The sequence below is a fragment of the Scyliorhinus canicula genome, chromosome 7 (assembly GCF_902713615.1).
Source record: "Scyliorhinus canicula chromosome 7, sScyCan1.1, whole genome shotgun sequence".
In the NCBI taxonomy this organism is placed as follows: Eukaryota; Metazoa; Chordata; class Chondrichthyes; order Carcharhiniformes; family Scyliorhinidae; genus Scyliorhinus; species Scyliorhinus canicula.
In genome coordinates this window covers 84,356,459-84,377,329 of record NC_052152.1, presented here as the reverse complement: position 1 = coordinate 84,377,329, position 20,871 = coordinate 84,356,459, and the positions used below count along the sequence as shown (strand labels likewise).

Sequence of the window (20,871 nt, the reverse complement as noted above, 5' to 3'; positions counted from 1 at the left end):
CTCAGGACCAAGTGACTGAACACTTGGACAATTATTAGCTGCGCTTCAGAGTCTGGTTCTGTGAAAGAAGGTCATGTCTAACTCATCAAGTTGCATTTTTTGAGAACATTAAAAGCATGATGGATAAGGAATTGCCTGTGGATGTTCTTTACATAGAATTTCATTAAAAAAACATGTGATACAGCTCTGTACACAATCAAAAATGAAAGTGAATGTTGTATGTGGCTGTCTAAGGAAGAGATTGAGGCAGAGTCTGAACAGTAACTATTTATTGGAGAACATAATTTACAGATATAAGACATGAGCTTGTCACTATTCAGATACGTTATGTAACTCTCTTTACCTCGTGGACAGTACTGCTTCCCCATTCTTATGTGACGGCACGGCAGCACAGTGGTTAGCACTGTTGCGTCACAGCGGCAAAGTCCCATGTTCGATTCCCGACTTGGGTCACTGTCTGTCAGGAGTCTGCACATTCTCCCTATGTCTGCATGGGTTTCCGCCAGATGCACCAGTTTCCTCCCACAAGTCCCGAAAGTGTTAGGTAATTTGGACATTCTGAATTCTCCCTCAGTGTACCCACACAGGCGCCGGAGTGTGTCAACTAGGGGCTTTTCACAATAACGTCATTGCAGTGTTAATGTAAGCCTACTCTGAAAGTAAGAAAGATTATTATTAACCCATTCAGTCCCAAACAACCCAAGACTGCACCTCCTTCCTATCCCCATGCCTTTATTCAAATACATTTATATACTACCCCTCAGAGGATAGAATAGGATTCCTACAGTGCAGAAAGATGCCATTTGGCCCATCGAGTTTACCGACCCTCAGAACACCCCACCTAGGCCCAATCCCACACCCTATCCCCATAGTTCCGTAACCCAAACTAAACTTTGGACACTATAGGGCTATTTTGCACGGACAATCCACCTAACCTGCACATCTTTGGACTGAGGGGGGAAACCGGAGCACCCGGAGAAAACCCATGCGGACGCAGGAAGAACGTGCAAACTCGACACACTCACCCGAGGTCAGAATTGAACCCAGGTCCCTGGACTGTGAGGCAGCAGTGCCACCTACTGTGTCTCCCTTCTCCCCATAACTCCAAATACCCCAAGTCTCTGACTTTACATGTTTAAACGGTTTGGAGGTTTCACACACCTCTCCAATTTGTTATTTTTGCCTCAACTTGGATTCCATGGTTCGGACTTGGAGGTTGTTTGGTAGCTGTAATATTTGTTGTTTTATTTGGAGTTCAGCACTTGAACCTTTTCATCCTTTCCTTGCTGTTGTACTTTTCCCTGTCAATAATTTCCCTTATATTATTGGATGTTATGATTTTAACCCCTTTCTTTACATTGACCATGTTCCCGGTCATTTTTCATTGCATTGCAGCTGGCCCTTTTTAATGATTCTGTTCGCCATGCTTTGCATATAGATCAATGACTCCATGTAGCCCCTGGTTCCTGACGATTTGGGAAATCCTGGGTTGTGGTCTCCTGAGGGGAAGACTGTTTTTGCTCAATGTCATGCTGTCTTTCCAATTTTAGTAACTCTGATGTGCTAGGAAGATCAGTATTCTCTAATATAGAAGAGGTAGACATCATCTGATTTGGTTTTGTTTCCAGTTCTGAAATCATTTATCTACACCCCAAGTCACCAGTTCTGGTGGATGAATCTGCATGAATGCACTTTCTAAGGCATCAACATTGGTGGATGAATGCAGGATTGGACCAGCATCTCCTAACACCTGGCATCGACGGCGATCCCCTGATAATTTACAGTGACGATAAGGTAACGGTAAGGTAGAGTCACCACAGTCCCAGAGGACCATAGGCAGCTTTCCGCTTTGAGGGGGAGAGCTGACTGGTGGTAATTTAAACTGAGGATCACCATACCTCAGTAGAGAGGCAAGGTTGAGAAGGCGGGGCCTTTGTGAATAACCTCAGCCGGTACAGGAATTGAGCCTACGCTACTGGCCTTGTTCTGTGTCATAACCCAGCTGTCTAAGAGTGATCAAGAATCATGGCCACACTCGGGTACGGGTACATGCACACGTACACACACACACACACACACACACAAAGTGTCCTCAGTTATATACAATGGAAACTTTCAGCTCTACTTTCAGGACACTGTTCTCACCTGTGAGGCTTTTTGATGCCACACCATTGGCATGGTCGACTGCAATCTTGTGTTTTAATTGCTTCTGGTCTTCTTTGTCCTCAAGTGTCTTTTGGACCCTAATAAACTTTACTCTTTCCAAAATGTTGTTACTCCGTAGTCAGTGAACCCAAAGACTAGACAGTCTTGTATCAGCTCAGGCTTAAGATCACATGTTCGCAGCCTTTAGCCACCCAATACAAATCATTGATGAAGTACCCACAGGTTCTCCAGGCTTTTGGACATTTCTATTAAACTTTGCTCTTTCCAAAATTGTTCAACTCCATAGGTTAAAGTAATTTCTTCAAATCATCAGGTGATTCATTAATGTCTTGCCTGGCTGCCAGATCAACAATTAAGCCAATTAAATACAATAATGTATTAATTTGTCCAGTCTTTGATTTATTATTTAACACTGATGTAATTCTGTATCTTTAAAAATCCCCATCAGTAGTGCCCAACTCTCTGGCCCCTCCATCTACCCAAATTGTTCTGGCAAAGTAAATTTTGAATCAATTGCTGTTCAGCTCATACAAGGCTTGCATTACATTTTTTAACTAGTGCCGCAGTAATCGGTTTTCCCACACTTTCAGGATTTTTCAGATACCCACCGGAGTACCCGAGCAGTTTCAAACCTTATCTGAATCTTAAGGAAAATAGTCAAAACAATTATTAAATCCAGTTAGTTACTTTTCTGTTGCAGGAAGATCGAATTTTGTAGGCGTATGTTTTTCTTCTCATTTTTTCCTCTTTCTTTCTTTGTCTTTTCACCACTGCGTTATGGCACTCGCTTTGGATCGAGCTGCGGCATGGTTCAAGTTGCACACTGAAAGATTAACTCTCACCCAGTGCTGCCTGTTTACTCACCTGCTTCAGAAGAATTTTTAAAGCCTTTATTAAAAGGTTTGCTCACCCTTCCGCGATTGTCTATGTAATTTGACTGCGTTTTAATCAGAATTTTTAACAAACTTCCACGTTATGGAGGAGTCTTTCTTGGGCCACCCAGTTATTTATTGTCTGTCTCGCAGTCTCCACATCTGTTACGAAACTTTTACAACAATTTCAAACTGTTTCATCATTCTGTTTTAGTGCATTTTTTCAAGTCAGACTGCAAATTTTGCAATTTTCATTTCTGGAATTATTGGGATCCTTCACTTGCTACCATCATGTTGCATGCTGTTGTTTGTGGTTGTCTAAAGAGGTTTGGAAGCATATAGTCTGAACAGTAACTATTTACTGTAATGTAACTATGCACAGATACACCAACAGTAGATTTTTATTCAGTCCAAGCCACGAGCTGTCAACCTTCAGATTACTGCCCAGTTATGTGAATTTCCTTACATCATCATGTAGGCAGCACTGTTTTCCCAGTCCCCCACTAACCCTTCCATCCAGAACACCCTAATACTACACATGGAATTGATGGTAGCTTTGTGGCATGGATTAGTAATTGGTTAGCAGGTTGGAAATAAACTACAAAGAGAATATTCTCTATTTGAAGAATGGGAACTGTGATGTTTCCCAGATTTCTGCACTGGAGCCTAATGAAGGAGGATATTTTATATCCAAGTTTGCAAATGGCATAAAGATGGCAGACACATGAAATTGCGGAGATGAAAGCAGAAAGCTATAAATAACTTGGGAATATTAAGCCATTGATTGAGAGCGGGTGAGGTAATCCACTTTGGACCTTAGAAAATGTTCTATAGCAAGAGACCTGCAACTTGGCAGCAGCAATGGGATTTAGGTGTTCATGATTAAAAGCTAGCGTACAGATACAAACAAAAGCAATCAGAACAGCTAGTGGAATGTTAGTCCCTACTCAAGAGGATCAAAAACGAAAGGAAGGGATGGCAATCTGTAAATAGAGGGTTGCAATGACATTCTCTCCCTGTGGTGCAGCACCTGATCACCACAATGCAAGAGCAAGCAACAAGAAGTTTGTTCATTGATGTTCATGGCCCTAAACCCAATTACCTTCTTGGCCTACCACCTTCAGACATTTCAACGGCCTTCCCTTCACCATAAGATCACAAGTCAGGATGGTGATAGATGATGCCAATGTGCAGCTTCAATTACAATGACAGACAACAATTCAGCGTATATAATGCAGAAGATGTACTGCAGCAACTTACCAAAGTTTCTTTGACAGCACCTTCCAAACCCACAACCTCTACCACCCAAAAGGAAAAGGCAGATGATGCATGGAAACAGCATCAAGCTCCCGTTCAAGCCACACGTCATCTTGGCTCGGAACTATATTGCCCTTCCTTCACTGTCGCTGGGTCAGAATCCAGGAACTCCCTTCCTGTGGGTGTATCTACACCACAGCGGTTCAAGGCAGCAGCTCAACATCACCTTCTCACGGGTAAATAGGAATGGGCAATATATGCTGGACGAGCCAGCAACGTCCACATCCCTTGAAAGAATGTCAGATAATGATTGTTCCCAAAGTTTGAAAGTTACACAATTTCCCCAAACATGATCAGAATCATCATATCCTAGTACTTCAACATCCCATGTTTGTCCTGTTACAACACCCTGGGCAAGTGTGCGGTCAATTCCAGCCCCAAAGGTCCCAGAGTCACAACATAAGGGAATGAACTAATAATTCTTATAATACCCAAGGTTTTTTTTTGGCCACTAGCAGCTCAATAACTAGCCATCAGGTTTGTAAGTTTAAACACAATTGCTATTTATTTATGACAAGAACGATAATGAAATATGCAACATACAGTTGTTGAACTACTGACTAATACATAACCCCCAATTTAACTTCCCCTAGCCTCTATATACACATATACACACACAAGACACACACAGAAACGAAAACCGCTTATTGTCACGAGTAGGCTTCAATGAAGTTACTGTGAAAAGCCCCTAGTCGCCACATTCCAAAAAGGATAAAGATAGAAGTGAAAGAAAAGAGAGTGGTTGTTTCAGATGATGATTTTTGGGCACATTTATCTTCACAGTAAACTTGCAGATTAAAGTATTTTTTTGCACACTGGAATGGTCTTCTCTGCAGATTCATTCATCCAGGTTTTCTATAGTTTAGAAATACAGTACCCGCAACTTTTCTGGAGGGGCAACTTACTTCCCTTCAAGTTTTGCTTTCAGTTCCTGGTTTGTATTTACACCTCTACAGTTTCATGAATACAGCCCTCACGGCAGACTTTCTGAAGAGAGATGGGACCCACAGCAACTTTTCTACTGGGAGTTCATGGGCTGTTACCCCTGGGCTGCCAGAGTCAAAACTGAAATTCATTAGGGCTCTGAAAAGCATCCACCGGGACAGGATCCAATCACCATCTGTTATCAGGTGGAATATGGCCTTTTGGCCTACATTGGCCACTATCCAATCAGTTAAACCAAGTTCCAACCCCACCTCTCGCATTGATGCCCAAAAGTCTGCAGCTCCAGGTTAAACCAGCAAGTGATCGCTCCTTAAACTTCTGGGTTCTTCCGCTTGAATTGAAGACACAGGCTGCTTGGCATAAAGAAACATGCCCATTAATAATCCATGGATCAAAATAAGAACGACAAAATAAAAGGGGGAATAATCAGAAAAGACCCTTACAGTCCTATAGAAGGACAGGCAGACACAAAGAGGATGCGGAGTTGCCTTAGAGGATGCGGAGTTAGTAAGAAATGAGAATAAATTAGCACCATAGGTCGGGAAGCGTAGAATCTGTGTGGGTAAAGTTGAGGAATCACAAAGGAAAAAAGACACGGATGGGAGTTACATACAAGCCCTCCAACAGAAGTCAGGATGTGGCGCAGAAAATAAATCGGGAGATAGAAAAGGCATACAAGAAAGTTATTACAATAATCATGGGGGCTTCAATATGGAATGTTTCTGGAATCATAGAATTTACAGTGCAGGAGGCCATTCGAGCCATCAGGTCTGCACCAACTCTTGGAAAGAGCACTAGCCTTTTGTTGGAGCAGCTTGTGGTAGAGCCCATGAGTGAACATGCAATTCTGGATTTGATGTGTAATGAGACAGACTTGATTAGGAAACTTAAGATGAAGGAACTATGAGGAGGCAGAGAGCATAATATGATAGAATTCACCCTGCAGTTGATGGGAGAGAAGCTGGAATCGGGTGTAACGGTATTACAATTGATTAAAGGTACATAAAGTCATGAGGGCAGAGCTGGTCAGAGTTGATTGGTAAGGAAGCTTAGCAGAGAACACGGTAGAGCAGCAATGCCAAGAGTTTTGGGGGTTTATTCAGAGAGGCACAACAGAAATTCATCCCAAGAAAGAAGAAACGTGCTAAGGGGAAGGCTAAGGGAGGGTTAGTGGGAAGCCAGAGGATTTGGAAGCCTTCAAAAGCAAGCAGTGGACAACAAAAAGCGATCAGGGGGTTGGTGGAGATGAAATATGAGTGTAAGCTAGCTAATATAATAAAAGTACAATATACAAAAGGTATGAGCCAAGAATGGACAGCGGGCCACTGGAAAATGAGGGTACAGATTCATCAAGGGGGAACAAAGAAATGGCAGAGGGACTGAATAGGTAATTTGCATCAGTCTCCGTGGTGGAAGACATCAGTAGCATACCAGAACTTCAACAGAGTCAGGGGACAGAGATAAGTGCAGTGCCCTCACCAAGGAGAAGGTGCTAGGAAAGCTGAAAGGTGGAGGGACTACACCCCAGGGTTTTGAAGGAGACAGCTTAGGGATTGTGGAGGCATTGGTGGCGATCTTTAAGGAATTATAGGTCAGTTAGCAGATTTCAGTCGGGGGTAAGATTTTAGAGTCCATTATTAAGGATGAGATTGCATATTGGAAGTGCCTGGTAAAATAGGACTAAGTCGGCACTGTTTCGTCAAGAGGGAGGTCGTGCCTGACAAATCTGTTAGAATTCTTTGCGGAACGGGCAGCACGGTGGTGCAGTCGTTAGCACTGCTGCCTCACGGCGCCGAGGTCCCAGGTTCGATCTCGGCTCTGGATCACTATCCGTGTGGAGTTTGTACGTTCTCCGTGTGTTTGCATGGGTTTCGCCTCCATAACCCAACGGTGTGGAAGGTAAGTGGATTGGCCATGCTAAATTGCCCCTTAATTGGGAAAAATGAATTGGGTACTATAAATTTATTTCTTTTAAAAATAATTCTTTGAGGAGATAACAAGGAATTTAGTCAAATGAGAGCCAGTGGACTTGATCTGTTTAGATTTCCAGAAGGCCTTTGATAAGGTCAGAAGGCTGTGAAATAAAACATGAGCCCATGGTGTTAGGGGCAAGGTACTGGCATGGATGGGGGATTGGCTGGCTGGCAGAAGGCAGAGTGTGGTGAGAAAGGGGTCTTTTTCAGGATGTTATCCGGTGACTAGTGATATTCCGTAGGGGTCTGTGTTGGGACCACAACTGTTCAAGATATACGTTAACAATCTGGAAGAAGTAATTGAGAGCATTGTTTCGAAGTTTGGAGATGATACAAAGATATGCAGAGGGACAGGTAGTGCTGAGGAAGCGGTGAGGCTGCAGAAGGACTTCGACAGGCAAGGAGAGTTGGCAAAGAAGTGGCAGATAGAAGACAATGTGGAAAAGTGTGAGGTTATGCACTTTGGTATGAAGAATAAAGGCATAGACTATTTTCTAAATGGGGAAAGGCTTCTGAAATCTTTAGCACAAATGGACTTAGGAGACTTGGTTCAGGATTCTCTGATGGTCAGCATGGAGGTTCAGTTGGCAGTTAGGAAGGGAAATGCAATGTTGACATTCATTTTGAGAGGGTTATTCCTTTAGTTCCTGAGAGGAGATTTAAAAGAATGATCCCGGGAATGAAGGGCTTATCATAGGTGCAGTTGAGAACTCTGGGTCTGTAATCGATGGAGTTTAGGGATGAGAGGGATATCCTTGAAACTTACAGAATTATGAGGGGCATAGATAGAGTGAAGATGTTTCCACTGGTAGGAGAAACTAGAACACAAGGGCACAGACTTAGACCAAAAGGACTTGGTATGGGATTAGAATAGATACAAGACCAGTGTATGCACGACGTATCAGACCGAAAGGACGATCCTTTAAAACTGAGACAAGGATCAATTTCTTCAGTCGGGGTGGTGAATCTGTAAAACACATTGCCAGAGAAGGCTGTGGAGGCCAAGTCATTAAGTGTCTTTAAGTCCAAGATAGATAGGTTCTTGATTAATAAGGGAATCAGGGGTTACAGGGAGAAGGCATGAGAACAGGAATGAGAAACATATCAGCCATGATTGAATAGCGGAGCAGACCCAGTGGCCTAATTTTGCTCCTATATCTTATGAACAAAGCAGCATAGGAACAGGCCCTTCAGCCCTCCAAGCCTGTATTGGTCACGATACCACCAGTGGTCAGATCCCTCAGCACCTCCTAGTGCTGTATCCCTCTATAAAAGAATGATGGTCTTAGAAAAGATAATCTTATGAGTGTAACTATTACCAAAAGCTTAACTGATTCTGTCATATTATCACTACAACTAAAGGAATACCACTAATGCTGGGCATTTTGCAGCACGTGATTTACTTCCTAATCCCTCAAAACACCTCTGCAATCAAGATTCATGTCAGGAATGTGACAATGGGTGTAATTATAACATACAACAAAGCAGATCTTTTCGGCACCCTGAACACAGTTCAATATCAAGCCCTCCATCATTGGTGCATTGCAGCACATACAGCATTCAGAACACATTGCAACAGCTGCTCAAAGCAACTTTGGTAGCCCTCCTTGTTACATACCATTCTGATATAACATAGGTCTCCATCCTTTTATTCATACTAAAAGAACCAGATGAGAAGGGTCACAATGATTCATGGGGAAGGACCACTGCCACCTTCTCAAAAAAACCAGGAATGAGCAATAAATGCAAGATTGCTAGCATCAGCCTCATCCTGGGATGGAACTTATAGTGCAACAAAATTAAAAACATTGATCAGTAATCTGTCATTTGTTGTGATCCATTATCACCAAGGACTGTAGCCCACAACGATAATGACATGTTTAGAAATAAAGTTTTAACTTACACCACAAAGAAGCAATTTTATCCATCATGCATACATTGGTCTTGTGTCTATTCCAATCCCATACTATGTCTTTTCTTTACATCTTATTTAATTATTGCTTTCCAAATAATTAGCAACATCCTTTTGAAATATTTTAATGACCAACACAAATGGCCAGAGGCAAAGAATCCCATGTTCTCATCATACTGAGAAACATCTCTAACACCCCATTTTATGGAGAAGCCGGCGTTGGACTGGGGTGAGCACAGAAAGAAGTCTTACAATACTAGGTTAAAGTCCAACAGGTTTGTTTCAAATCACTAGCTTTTGGAGCACTGCTCCTTCCTCAGGTGAATGAAGAAGGAAGGAGCAGTGCTCCGAAAGCCAGTGATTTGAAACAAACCTGTTGGACTTTAACCTGGTGTTGTAAAACTTCTTACTGTGCTCACCCCATTTTAGTCTTCCAGCAACCTTCCCAAACCTATGCTCCCCATTACTGATGCACTAGTCAGGAAAAACAGTCTTTCAATATTAACCAACTAAATGTTTTTGCAAGCCTCCAATAGTTAATGTTAATATTATTCCAATAATGGGAATTCAGAACCATACACGCAGTTCTATAAGTGTCCAAATCTATTTGTTGCACAAGTACTCACTGAACAGTCAGAATTTTGAAATTTTCGCACAATATTACCAAACACCATAAAACTAAATAGAATTGTTAAATAATCACCTGGATCCTTAATGCCTATAATTAATTTGCAGATATTGGTACTACTATGCATACTTTTACCTAAACATTTCTTTCAAACTTCAGTTCCCTTAAATAATCAATGTTAAATTAGTGAATCATGCAAGTTCCTGTGGTATACACCTTTGAGGAATTAATATACAGATGAGGTTTGCATATGTCAGATACATACAACCTCCCGCCATGCTACTTTCACCCCCTTATTACCACCACCATTTCTTTTGTCACTTAATCACTGCCATTGGCACCATCCGCCCGTCACGTAAAATGTTACAAATATCAGTGGATAGAATACGAATTAAACTACTGTAATGAACAGTGAAGTTCCAGCCCTGACAAGAAACAAAGATCAGTAAAATAGACAATTGCACTTGCTTGCAAATCTATCTTTAATTTTTTTTGAGTAGTCTGAACTCCATGACCGCAGATGTAACTAGAAGGCCTTCTTCGCACAATTACAGGCCAAATTGTGTTAGTCTGAAATCTCAGCAGTTCCTACACATTATTGGGAAAACAATGGACTGTCCACACTGAACAAAAGTTCCCTCTGCCACCTCAAATTGCCACGCCAGAAATTCTTTGAAGCAACTCTATGGAAAGGTGAAAAATATCTATGGTACTGCAATTTTGAAAATCCAAACTTAAATGACTCAGGTATTCCATTTTGGTAGAAGGAACAGATGTGCAAAGGATTTCCAAAATAATAAAAATTACAAAGTGTTGATGTACAAAAGGACCTATGTGTCCTTGTCCATAAGTCACTGAACACTAGCATTCAGGTGCAGCAAGCTATGAGGAAGGCTAATGGAATGTTAGCCTTTATCACAAGAGGATTTGAGTATAGAAGTGAGGTTTTATTTCAAATGTAGGGGAGCTTGGCTAGACTGGAGTACTGTGTGCAATTTTCTATAGAATTCGTAGCGCAGAGGCTATTCTGCCCATCGGGTCTGCACCAACCCTCTAAAGATCACTCCGCCTATGCCCAGTCCCCGCAACCGGCACACCTTTGGATATTAAGAGTCACTTTTAGCATGGCCAGTTCACCTAAACTGCACATCTTTCCCCTTACCGCAGAAAATATATTGCCATAGAGAGGATTTTTAAAGATTCATTTATGAGATGTAGGCGTCACTGGTTCGTCCAGCATTAATTGTCTATTCCTTGCTGTCCTACATAAGGTGGTGGTGAGTTGCCTTCTTGAACTGTTGCCGTCCCCCAAGGTGTAGGTACACCCACACCGCTGCAGTCCGAAGCTTAGGTATATCGATAGTACTGTTAGAGAGGGAGCTCCTGGATTTTAGCCAACGACAGGAAAGGAACGGCAATATATTTTGAAGTCGCGTTAGTGAGTGACTTGGAGGGGAACCTCCAGTTAGTGGGGTTCCCAGGTGTCTGCTGCTTTTGTCCTAGGTGGTAGTGGGTTTGGAAGGTGTTGTCTAAGGAACCTTGGCGAGTTACTGCAGTGCATTTTGTAGATGGAGGGATTCAATGTTTGAGGAAGGGGTAGCAATCAAACGGGCAGCTTTGGACGGTGTTGAGCATCTTGAATGTTGTCGGAGCTGCACTCATCCAAGCTAGTGCAGAGTATTCCATTACACTCCTGACTTGCACTTTGTAGACGGTGTATAGGCTTTCAGTGGTCAGGAGGTGAGTTACTCGCCTTATGAATTCCTAATCTTTGAACTGTACTGGTAGCCATAGTATTAATATGGCTAGTCCAGTTCCTGATCAATGCCAACCGCCAAGGATGTTGATTATGGGGGACGCAGCACTAGAAATGCCATTAAATGTCATGGGGCGATAGTTAGATCCTCTGTTGTATGAGATAATGATAATCTTTATTGTCACAAATAGGTATACATTAACACTGCAATGAGGCCACATTCCATCGCCTGTTCGGGCACAGAGGCAGAATTCAGAATGTCCAAATTATCGAATAGCACGTCTTTTGGGACTTGTGGGAGGAAACCAGAGAACCCGGACGAAACCCATGCAGGCACGGGGAGAACGTGCAAACTTGATCATTGCCTGACACTTGTGGCGCGAATGTAACTTGCAACTTAGAACATAGATGTCAGCCTAAGTCTAGATATTGGCCAGGTCTTGCTGCATTTGGGCTACTTCATTATCTGAGTCGTCGTGAATGGTGCTGAACATTGTGCAATCATCTGCAAAATCCCCTCTTCTGGCCTTATGATGGAAGGGAGATCATTGATGAAGCAGCCGAAGATGGTTGGGCCTGGGATACCACCCTGTGCAACAAAGGTTCATAAATCATGTTGTAGGGATTAGATCTCTTATGAAGAGATTTGGCAAACTGAGCTTGTAGTCTCTGGAGTTTCAACAAATGAGAGGTGATCTCACTGAAACCTACAAAATACTTAAAGGAATACAGGTTAGATGTAATCAAGATGTTTCCCTTGGTTGGGGAATCTAGAACCAGGGACAAAATTTCAAAAGGAGGGCACCACCTAGGACTTAAACAAGGAGAAATATTTTACACAAGGTTTGTGAATCTTTTGAATTCTCTACCACAAAAGGCTATGGGTGGCACGGTAGCACAGTGTTGCTTCACAGCGCCAGGGACCCGGGTTCGATTCACAGCTTGGGTCACTGTCTGTGTGGAGTATGCACATTCACCCTGTGTCTGCATGGGTTTCTTCCAGGTGCTCCGGTTTCCTCCCACAAGTCCTTAAAGACGTGCTGTTAGGTAATTTGGAATTCTCCCTCAGTGTACCCGAACAGGCGCCGGAATGTGGCGACTCGGGGCTTTTCACACCAACTTCACTGCAATGTTCATGTAAGCCTACTTGTGACAATAAAAATGATTATGTGGTAGCTCATTGTGTATGTTTAAAGCACAGATTGATGGCTTTCTAATTAAAGTAACCTAAAGGGTTATGGGGATAGTTTGCAAGTAAAAGACATTGAAGTGTCCAATTGTATTAACATAGAAAACAGGTGGCGGCCATTTGACCCTTCGAGCCTGCTCTGATCCAATTGCGGAGCAGGTTGGATGGACTGAATGGTTCAGAATGGCTGTACAACAATGCTCCAGTGGTTCATCGCCATTTGAAGTAGCTCACCTCTTCCGCAATTAAAGTTACAAAGGCCATAAACCCACCATAGTTTGTCTATAGAGGAATCAAGTATGCCCCAAACTTCAAGATTAAATTATTTCTTGGTGTTTCTCTCCACAATTCTAAAATTGCCGTTAATTATTGTGAAAATTAGTCCCTAATTTAATTTAGAATTTATTTTGGGTGAACCTCTTTATAGCTTAATAACATCACTTCCAGCATTCCATAATCAACATCCTTTCACGTTCCTTCAGTATATCCTCTTAATCAAGGCACTCACAACAGGGAATCATCTTTAATAACTTCCCCTCCCACTCCTGCACTGTTACCTCTGGTATCCCCCAAGATTCTATCCCTGAATCCTATGTCATCTAAATGCTACCCTCAACAACATCATTTGAAAACAATGTCAGTTTCCACATGAACACCGATAGCACCCAGCTCTACCTTGCCACCTATCTCGATCCCTCCACTGTATTGAAATTGTTAGGCTGCTTACCCGACATCCAATGCAGGACGAACAAAACCTTTCTCCAACTAAAAATTCAGAAACGTGAAGCGATTGTCTTCAGTTCCAATGCAAACTCCATTCCACCCACATCTTCCTGACAATCAACTAATCCTTGCAATCTTGCTCATATGTGTGGCCCACAAATGGGCTTCCAACTACATTATCTGAAACCCTGCTGCCCAGGTTAAGTCAGTCCCATCCACCCTATACTCAGTGTTCCAAAATTGGCTCCAAGTTAAGCAACACCTCGATTTTAAAATGCCCATCTTTATTTTCAAATCCCTCCATGGCCTCACCCCTCACTATCTCAACCAGCACCACAACTGAGGTATGCACTCTTCCAATTTCAGTCTATTGAACATCTCTGATTTTAGCCACTCAACTATTCGTGTAATCATGCTTCCAGTTGCCAAGGACCTAAAGCTCCCCACTTATCTTTCTTTCAAGATGTTCTTCAAAGCCCTGCTCCTTGACCATGCTTTTGATCATCTGCCCTATATGTTGTGGTTGGGTCAAGTTTCGTTTGTTAACATTCCCGTGAAGCACCTTCAGATGTTTTACTATGTTAAAAGGTGCAATATAAATTTCAGTTATTAGCTCTTCTCTGAACTGTCTCTAGTGCTTGAATTTCTAATTTTTTACTGATCAGGTTTGGAATGTAACATCCAAACTGCAGTCTGGCTACATCATATTCAAAATTTGATATCACTCTTTTTTAAATCATTAACATGATATAGGTGCCATGATATAGGCACGGCCAGCATTTATTACCTACTTCATATTGCCCTTGAAGGTGGTTGTGAGCTGCGTACTTGGATACAGCCAGAGTGGCTTGCCAGGCTATTTCAGAGCACAGTTATGGTCAAATATATTGCCAAGAGTCTGGAGTCATACATAGACCACGCAAAGGCAGTTTTCCTTCCTGAAATGTCAATAATAATCCAGGTGGGTTTTCATAACAAGGTAGCTTCATGATTCGATTGATACCATCGTTTTCTTAAAATCTAGATTGATTTGTCGTAATCGGAGTTTAAACTCTGTAGCTGTTTTGGTGGAATATGAGCTCATGTCCCTGGATTATTAGTGCAGGCCTCTCAATTACTGATCCAGTAACATAACCACTATGCTACTGCACCCTCTAACTGTTTTGGCTATTTAGCTCAACATCCAATTGCCTAGTTACTGTTGATTTGTATTGACATGTTTAATGTCAAATCTACTGATATTCACTCTTACATCTCTCTCTACTTTTCCCTTGTACTTTCTCAACACCATTAATTTTCACCATTTACTATTTTCCCTTTCCATGCATAGTTTACACTTTTCTGCATCACATTTCACCTGCCACTGTTTTGATTAATTTGCACCCATGATATTTTTGGTTAAGCAATTCCAGCAATAATAAATCATGGCACACTTAATCCAAACAGGAGAAATGCAGCAAAATAATATATATTTAGAAAAATTTAAAAACTTACAGGTCTTAGCTTTCCAGCTATACAATTTGTAATGCACGCTACACTCAAATTCATGTTTTGAGTGGAAGGCAAATATCAGATATGGTCATAAGTTGAACACCAGAACTTCCTTTTAACTGATTTTAAATGTAGAAGAAAATCAGTCCGCCTGTTGCATTTCAAGTCATCTCAAGGTGCAAGTTTAATATGCATTAGTCCATCCATTTTATAACACCAGCATATAACGAAATGTATAGGGGTCAATATTGGAGATAATTGTAAGCCACCCTTTTCACCTTACTATTAGAGGGATTTCAATCAGGGAAGAAAGCTCGATAACAGTGCTGCCTAAATCAACAAGGGAAGAAGTGTTTTAAAACAGATTTCTTACCAATTTAAAAAGTACTTGACAGTTTTTCACCATTTCAAACTAAATTTCAATGCATTTCTTCTTCACTGAATGCCGGAAAACTATTTTTTTCAAATATTAAATAAAAAATGCCTACAGTGAATCACTACTTTTTAAAGGGGTTTTCTCCCCATTCCCATCAGATAATATTGATAGTGACCGAGCAAGAGCAGAATGCGTTACTCGACGTAATGCAGTAAATCAGCCTTCAAAGGGCGACGCGTTTGAAGTAACAAATGGTGTAAATAGTAAAACGACCAAATCAACAAAACAAAAACAGGGTTGGCTTTACTATTGTTAAAAACCAAAACATGTGAATTCTGGTCGATGGGTGATTGGCGCGAGGCCCTCGCGGAGCAGCCTGTAGGCCCGCCATCCAGCCTCCCGTAACCGCGCACAGAGCGGCGGGGGGGGGCATTGTCCTCTCTGTTCGGCCTGACACTCAAACTCACCCGGGGGTTCTAGCCACAAAAAAAACAGGACAACACAATAAGGAACACGCAACCTCCCTCCCCTCTTGCTTGACCGCGGCCACAGCGCTCGGTTGCAAAACCGCACTGCAAAAATGGGGTCCGGGTCTCCCCACTGTCCTTCCCCGATGTCGGGCTGCCTCCCTGGAGCGTGACACAGGAGCTTCAATAGAAATAACGCACCGCCTGAGTAGGCCCAACCCGCCGGCCGCCATGGCGCACCGCGCTCACCCGGCCGCCTCCATCTTCTGATTGTTAGCAAACATCGGGCCTACCCCCTCAGCTCCTCCATTTGGGCGGGTTGTCGCGGACCAATGTGGGAGGGGAGAGAGGGTAAAGCGGGTGGAGAACAATGCTCAGGGTCGGCTGACAATTTCCCCACTTCCACCCAGAGCTTCTTACAGCGGGCAGGAGAATAGAGAAAAGGCCAGCCGAGCGGCTCCTACTCTGACTCACCTCGTCGTTAAAGGCGTTGACGGCTTCCATGCTGCCGGTGCCCGGGGAAGGGGGGGGGGAAAGGGGTCACCGTGCTCTACTTTTTGTCGCAGATTCGAGCTCCGCTGCGCCTGTTTGCGGCTCGGCTCGGCTCGGCTCGGCCCCGGCCGGTTCTTGTGGCTCTGCTCCCGCTCCGCTCTCACCTCCAAAGCGGCTCCACACGCGCCTCAATCAACATGGCGGCGGCTGCACAACATCACCGCACTGCCTTGTGGGAGTAGCTCTGGGACAGGCAACCGTCCTCTCGGTGGGACAGTGCGCATGCGGGGTCTGGGGGGGGGGGGTGGGGGGAGAGAGTGAAAGCGCGCATGCGGAGTCTATATCTGTCCTAATGGGAGCTTCTCTATCCCATTCTTCAGTTATTTGACAAAGGGTCATCTGGACTCGAAACGTTAGCTCTTTTCTCTCCCGATAGATGCTGCCAGGCCTGCTGAGATTTTCCAGCACTTTCCCTTTGGTTTCAGATTCCAGCATCCAGAGTAATTTGCTTTTATATTTTTCTTCAGATCTATCTTGCAGGAGGCACAGTTCATTAATACTATTGTCACAAGAACCCCCAATTCCCCCAACTTTGAAAATAATGTTTCTGACAGTTTCCCAATTCTCATTTTTGTGCTCTACTAAATCTGCAGCTAAGTCGACATTCTATCTCAGCTACACAGTGTTTAGCGGGTGCGGGTGGGTGGCCAAGGCCAAAGATCAGGGAAGCAGTACTGATAAAGGATTCTATAGTTAGAGTAAGAAGTCTTACAAAACCAGGTTAAAGTCCAACATGTTCATTTCAAAGACTAGCTTTCAGAGCACTGCTCCTTCCTCAGGTGACTGAGGAACCATTCACCTGAGGAAGGAGCAGTGCTCCGAAAGCTAGTCTTTGAAACAAACATGTTGGACTTTAACCTGGTGTTGTAAGACTTCTTACTGTGCTCACCCCAGTCCAACGCCAGCATCTCCACATCTATAGTTAGAGAAATAGGAATTTACGAAGCTGAGCACACGATTCCAGGATGATGCAAACATATGACCATATGGATTAGGAAAAGGAGAAGCCTGTTCAGCCGTTCAATAAGATCACAGTTGATCTAACTTTAACTCCACATTCCCACCTGTCCCCAATAACCTGTCACGACAAGAGGATATGGCATCTCCACAAGGCTGCTCAGGAACTTACATGTTTCAATAAAGTCACCTCTTACTCCTGAACTTCAGTGGATGCAAACCTAACTTGTCCAGCCTTTCCTCATCAGACAATCCTCCCCTACCAGATATTAATATGGTACGCCTTCTCTGAACTGTTTCCAATGCATTTACATCCTTAAATAAGGAGACCAATATTGCACACAGGAATCCAGATATGGTCTCACCAGTGCCCTGTGTAACTAAACCATAATCTCTCTGCTTTTGATTTCAGTTCTAGCAATAAACAATAACATTCTAATAGTTTTCTTAATTACTTGCTGTACCTGCATGCTCCTTTTGCGAAGCATGCACTAGAACACCCAGATCCCTTTGCATCTCAGAGCTCTGCAGTCTCTCAACATTCAGAAAATTTGCTTATTTTTTTATTCTTCCTGCCAATATGGACAATTTAACATTTCCCACAATACACCCCAAGTTCCAGATTTTTATACTTAACCTATTTACATAAGAACTAGGAGCAGGAGTACGCTATCTGGCCCTTCGAGCCTGCTCTGCCATTCAATAAGATCTTGGCTGATCTTTTGTGGACTCAGCTCCACTTTCCGGCCTGAACACCATAACCCTTTATTCCTTTATTCTTCAAAAAACTATCTATCTTTATCTTGAAAACATTTAATGAAAGAGCCTCAACTGCTTCACTGGGCAGGGAATACCATAGATTCACAACCCTTTGGGTGAAGAAGTTCCTCCTAAACTCAGTCCGAAATCTACTTCCCCTTATTTTGAGGCTATGCCCCTTAGTTCTGCTTTCACCCGCCAGTGGAAACACCTGTAAACCAACTTTTTGCGGCTCATGCATTAGGACACCCAGGTCCCTCTGCACAGCAGCATGTTTTAATATTTTATCATTTAAATAATAATCCCTTTTGCTGTTATTCCTACCAAAATGGATAATCTCACATTTGTCAACATTGTATTCCATCTGCCAGACTCTAGCCCATTCACTTAAACTATTCAAATCCCTCTGCAAACTTCCGGTATCCTCTGCACTTTTTGCTTTACCACTCATCTTAGTGTCGTCTGCAAACTTGGACAGATCACACTTGGTCCCCAACTCCAAATCATCTATGTAAATTGTGAACAATTGTGGACCCAACACTGATCCCTGAGGGACACCACTAGCTACTGATTGCCAACCAGAGAAACACCCATTAATCCCCACTCTTTGCTTTCTATTACTTAACAAATCCTCTATCCATGCTACTACTTTACCCTTAATGCCATGCATCTTTATCTTATGCAGCAATCTTTTGTGTGCCACCTTGTCAAAAGCTTTCTGGAAATCCAGATACACCACATCCATTGGCTCCCCGTTGTCTACAACACTGGTAATGTCCTCAAAAAATTCCACTAAATTAGTCAGGCACGACCTGCCCTTTATGAACCCAGGCTGCGTCTGCCCAATGGGACAAATTCCATCCAGATGCCTCGCTATTTCTTCTTTGATGATAGATTCCAGCATCTGCCCTATTAACGAAGTTAAGCTCACTGGCCTATAATTACCCGTTTTCTGCCTACCTCCTTTTTAAACAATGGTGTCATGTTTGCTAATGTCCAATCCGCCGGGACCACCACAGAGTCTAGTGAATTTTGGTAAATTATCACTAGTGCATTTGCAATTTCCCTCGCCATCTCTTTTTGTACTCTGGGATACATTCCATCAGGGCCAGGAGACTTGTCTACCTTTAGCCCCATTAGCTTGCCCATCCTCACCTGTCATAGCCTCATTTCCATCAGTCACTGGCATGTTATTTGTGTCTTCCACTGTGAAGACCAACCCTAAAAATCTGTTTAGTTTCTCAGCCATTTCCTCATCTCCCATTATTAAATCTCCGTTCTCATCCTCTCAAGGACCAATAGTTAGTTACCTTTGCCACTCTTTTTTGTTTTATGTACTAGTGGAAACTTTTACTACCTGTTTTTATATTCTGAGCACGTTTACTCTCATAATCTATCTTACTCTTCTTTGTAGCTTTTTTAGTAGCTTTCTGTTGCCCCCTAAAAATTTCCCAATCCTCTAATCTCCCACAAATCTTTGCCACTTTGTATGTTTTTTGATTCAATTTGATACTCTCCCTTATTTCTTTAGTTATCCACAGTTGAGTTTCCCTCTTTCTACCGTCCTTCCTTTTTGTTGGTATAAACTTTTGCTGAGCTTTGTGAAAAATCGCTTGGAAGGTTCCCCACTATTCCTCAACTGTTTCTCTATAAAGTCTTTGCTCCCAGTCTACCTTAGCTAGCTCTTCTCTCATCCCATTGTAACCTCCTTTGTTTAAACACAAAACAGAAGTGTTTGATTTTACCTTCTCACCCTCCATCTGCATTTTAAATTCCACCATATTGTGATCGCTCCTTTATATCTCTTTGTAGCTTCCTATGTCCTATTCACAACTTATTTTCCTACCTATCTTTGTGTCATCAACAATAACCATACGTAGTAACCATACGTTTGGTCCCTTCGTCAAAGTCATTTATATACATTGTTAAACGTTGAGGCCCCAGCTCTGAACCCCGTGCTTCACCACTCGCTAAATTTTGCCAACCAGAAAATGACCCATTTATGCCCACTCTGTTTCCTGTGAGCAAGCCAATTTTCAATCCATGCAAATATGTTACCTTCCACACCTTAAACCAACCAGGCCAACCTCAAGAGTGTACTGCCAAAATTCCACCAACATATCTCCTGTTCCACAGGGGGCCCAACATCCTTGACCACTGCTACACAAACATCAAGGGTGCCTATCGATCCTTCCCCTGACTGCAGTTTGGAAAATCGGACCATAAGAAGGGACAGTACTGGACTTGGTATTGGGAAATGAGCCTGGGCAGGTGGTTGAGGTGTTTCAGCAGGGGAACATTTTGGGAGTAGTGACCCCAATTCCATAGGTTTTAGGGTATTCTTGGATAGGTGCTAAACTGGGGAAAGGCAAATTACAATAACATTAAGAAGGAATTGAAGAATTTGGATTGGGTGCAGCTGTTGGAGGGTAAATCAACATCAGGCATGTGGGAGTCTTTCAAGCAACAGTTAATTAAGATTCAGGAAAGTCACATTTCTGAGGGAATGAAGGATAAGTATCGGAAGTTTAGGGAGCCTTGAACCTCGTCAAAAAGAAAAAGGAGGCTTTTGTATCGTCTAGAAGGGTGCGGACAGTCAAAACCCTTGAGGTGTATAAAGAAAGTAGGAAGGAACTTAAGCAGAAAATTAGGAGGGTTAATAGGGGTCATGCAAAGTTCTTGTCAAGTAGGATTAAGGCGAATCCCAAAGCTTTTTATTCATATGTAAAAAGCACGAGGGTGGCCAGCAAAAGGATTGGACCACTTAAGGACAGTGAGTAGTATTTTG

At 42.7% G+C, this 20,871-nt stretch overlaps 1 protein-coding gene and 1 long non-coding RNA gene across 2 annotated transcripts in view; both read right to left on the bottom strand.

Annotated features, from left to right (window-relative positions):
* The window catches only part of LOC119969094, a 49,623-nt gene extending 49,124 nt beyond the window's left edge, over positions 1–499 (bottom strand). Inside the window, exon 1 of the long non-coding RNA XR_005461296.1 lies at positions 344–499. This is a non-coding gene — a long non-coding RNA (uncharacterized LOC119969094). The remainder of the gene's footprint in view (positions 1–343) is intronic.
* Positions 1–16,560, bottom strand: part of scaf4a (SR-related CTD-associated factor 4a) — a 147,567-nt gene extending 131,007 nt beyond the window's left edge. Inside the window, exon 1 of the mRNA XM_038802292.1 lies at positions 16,290–16,560. Coding sequence (XP_038658220.1) covers positions 16,290–16,319 — 30 coding nt within the window. The 5' untranslated portion in view covers positions 16,320–16,560. The remainder of the gene's footprint in view (positions 1–16,289) is intronic.
* Positions 16,561–20,871: the final 4,311 nt, after the last annotated feature.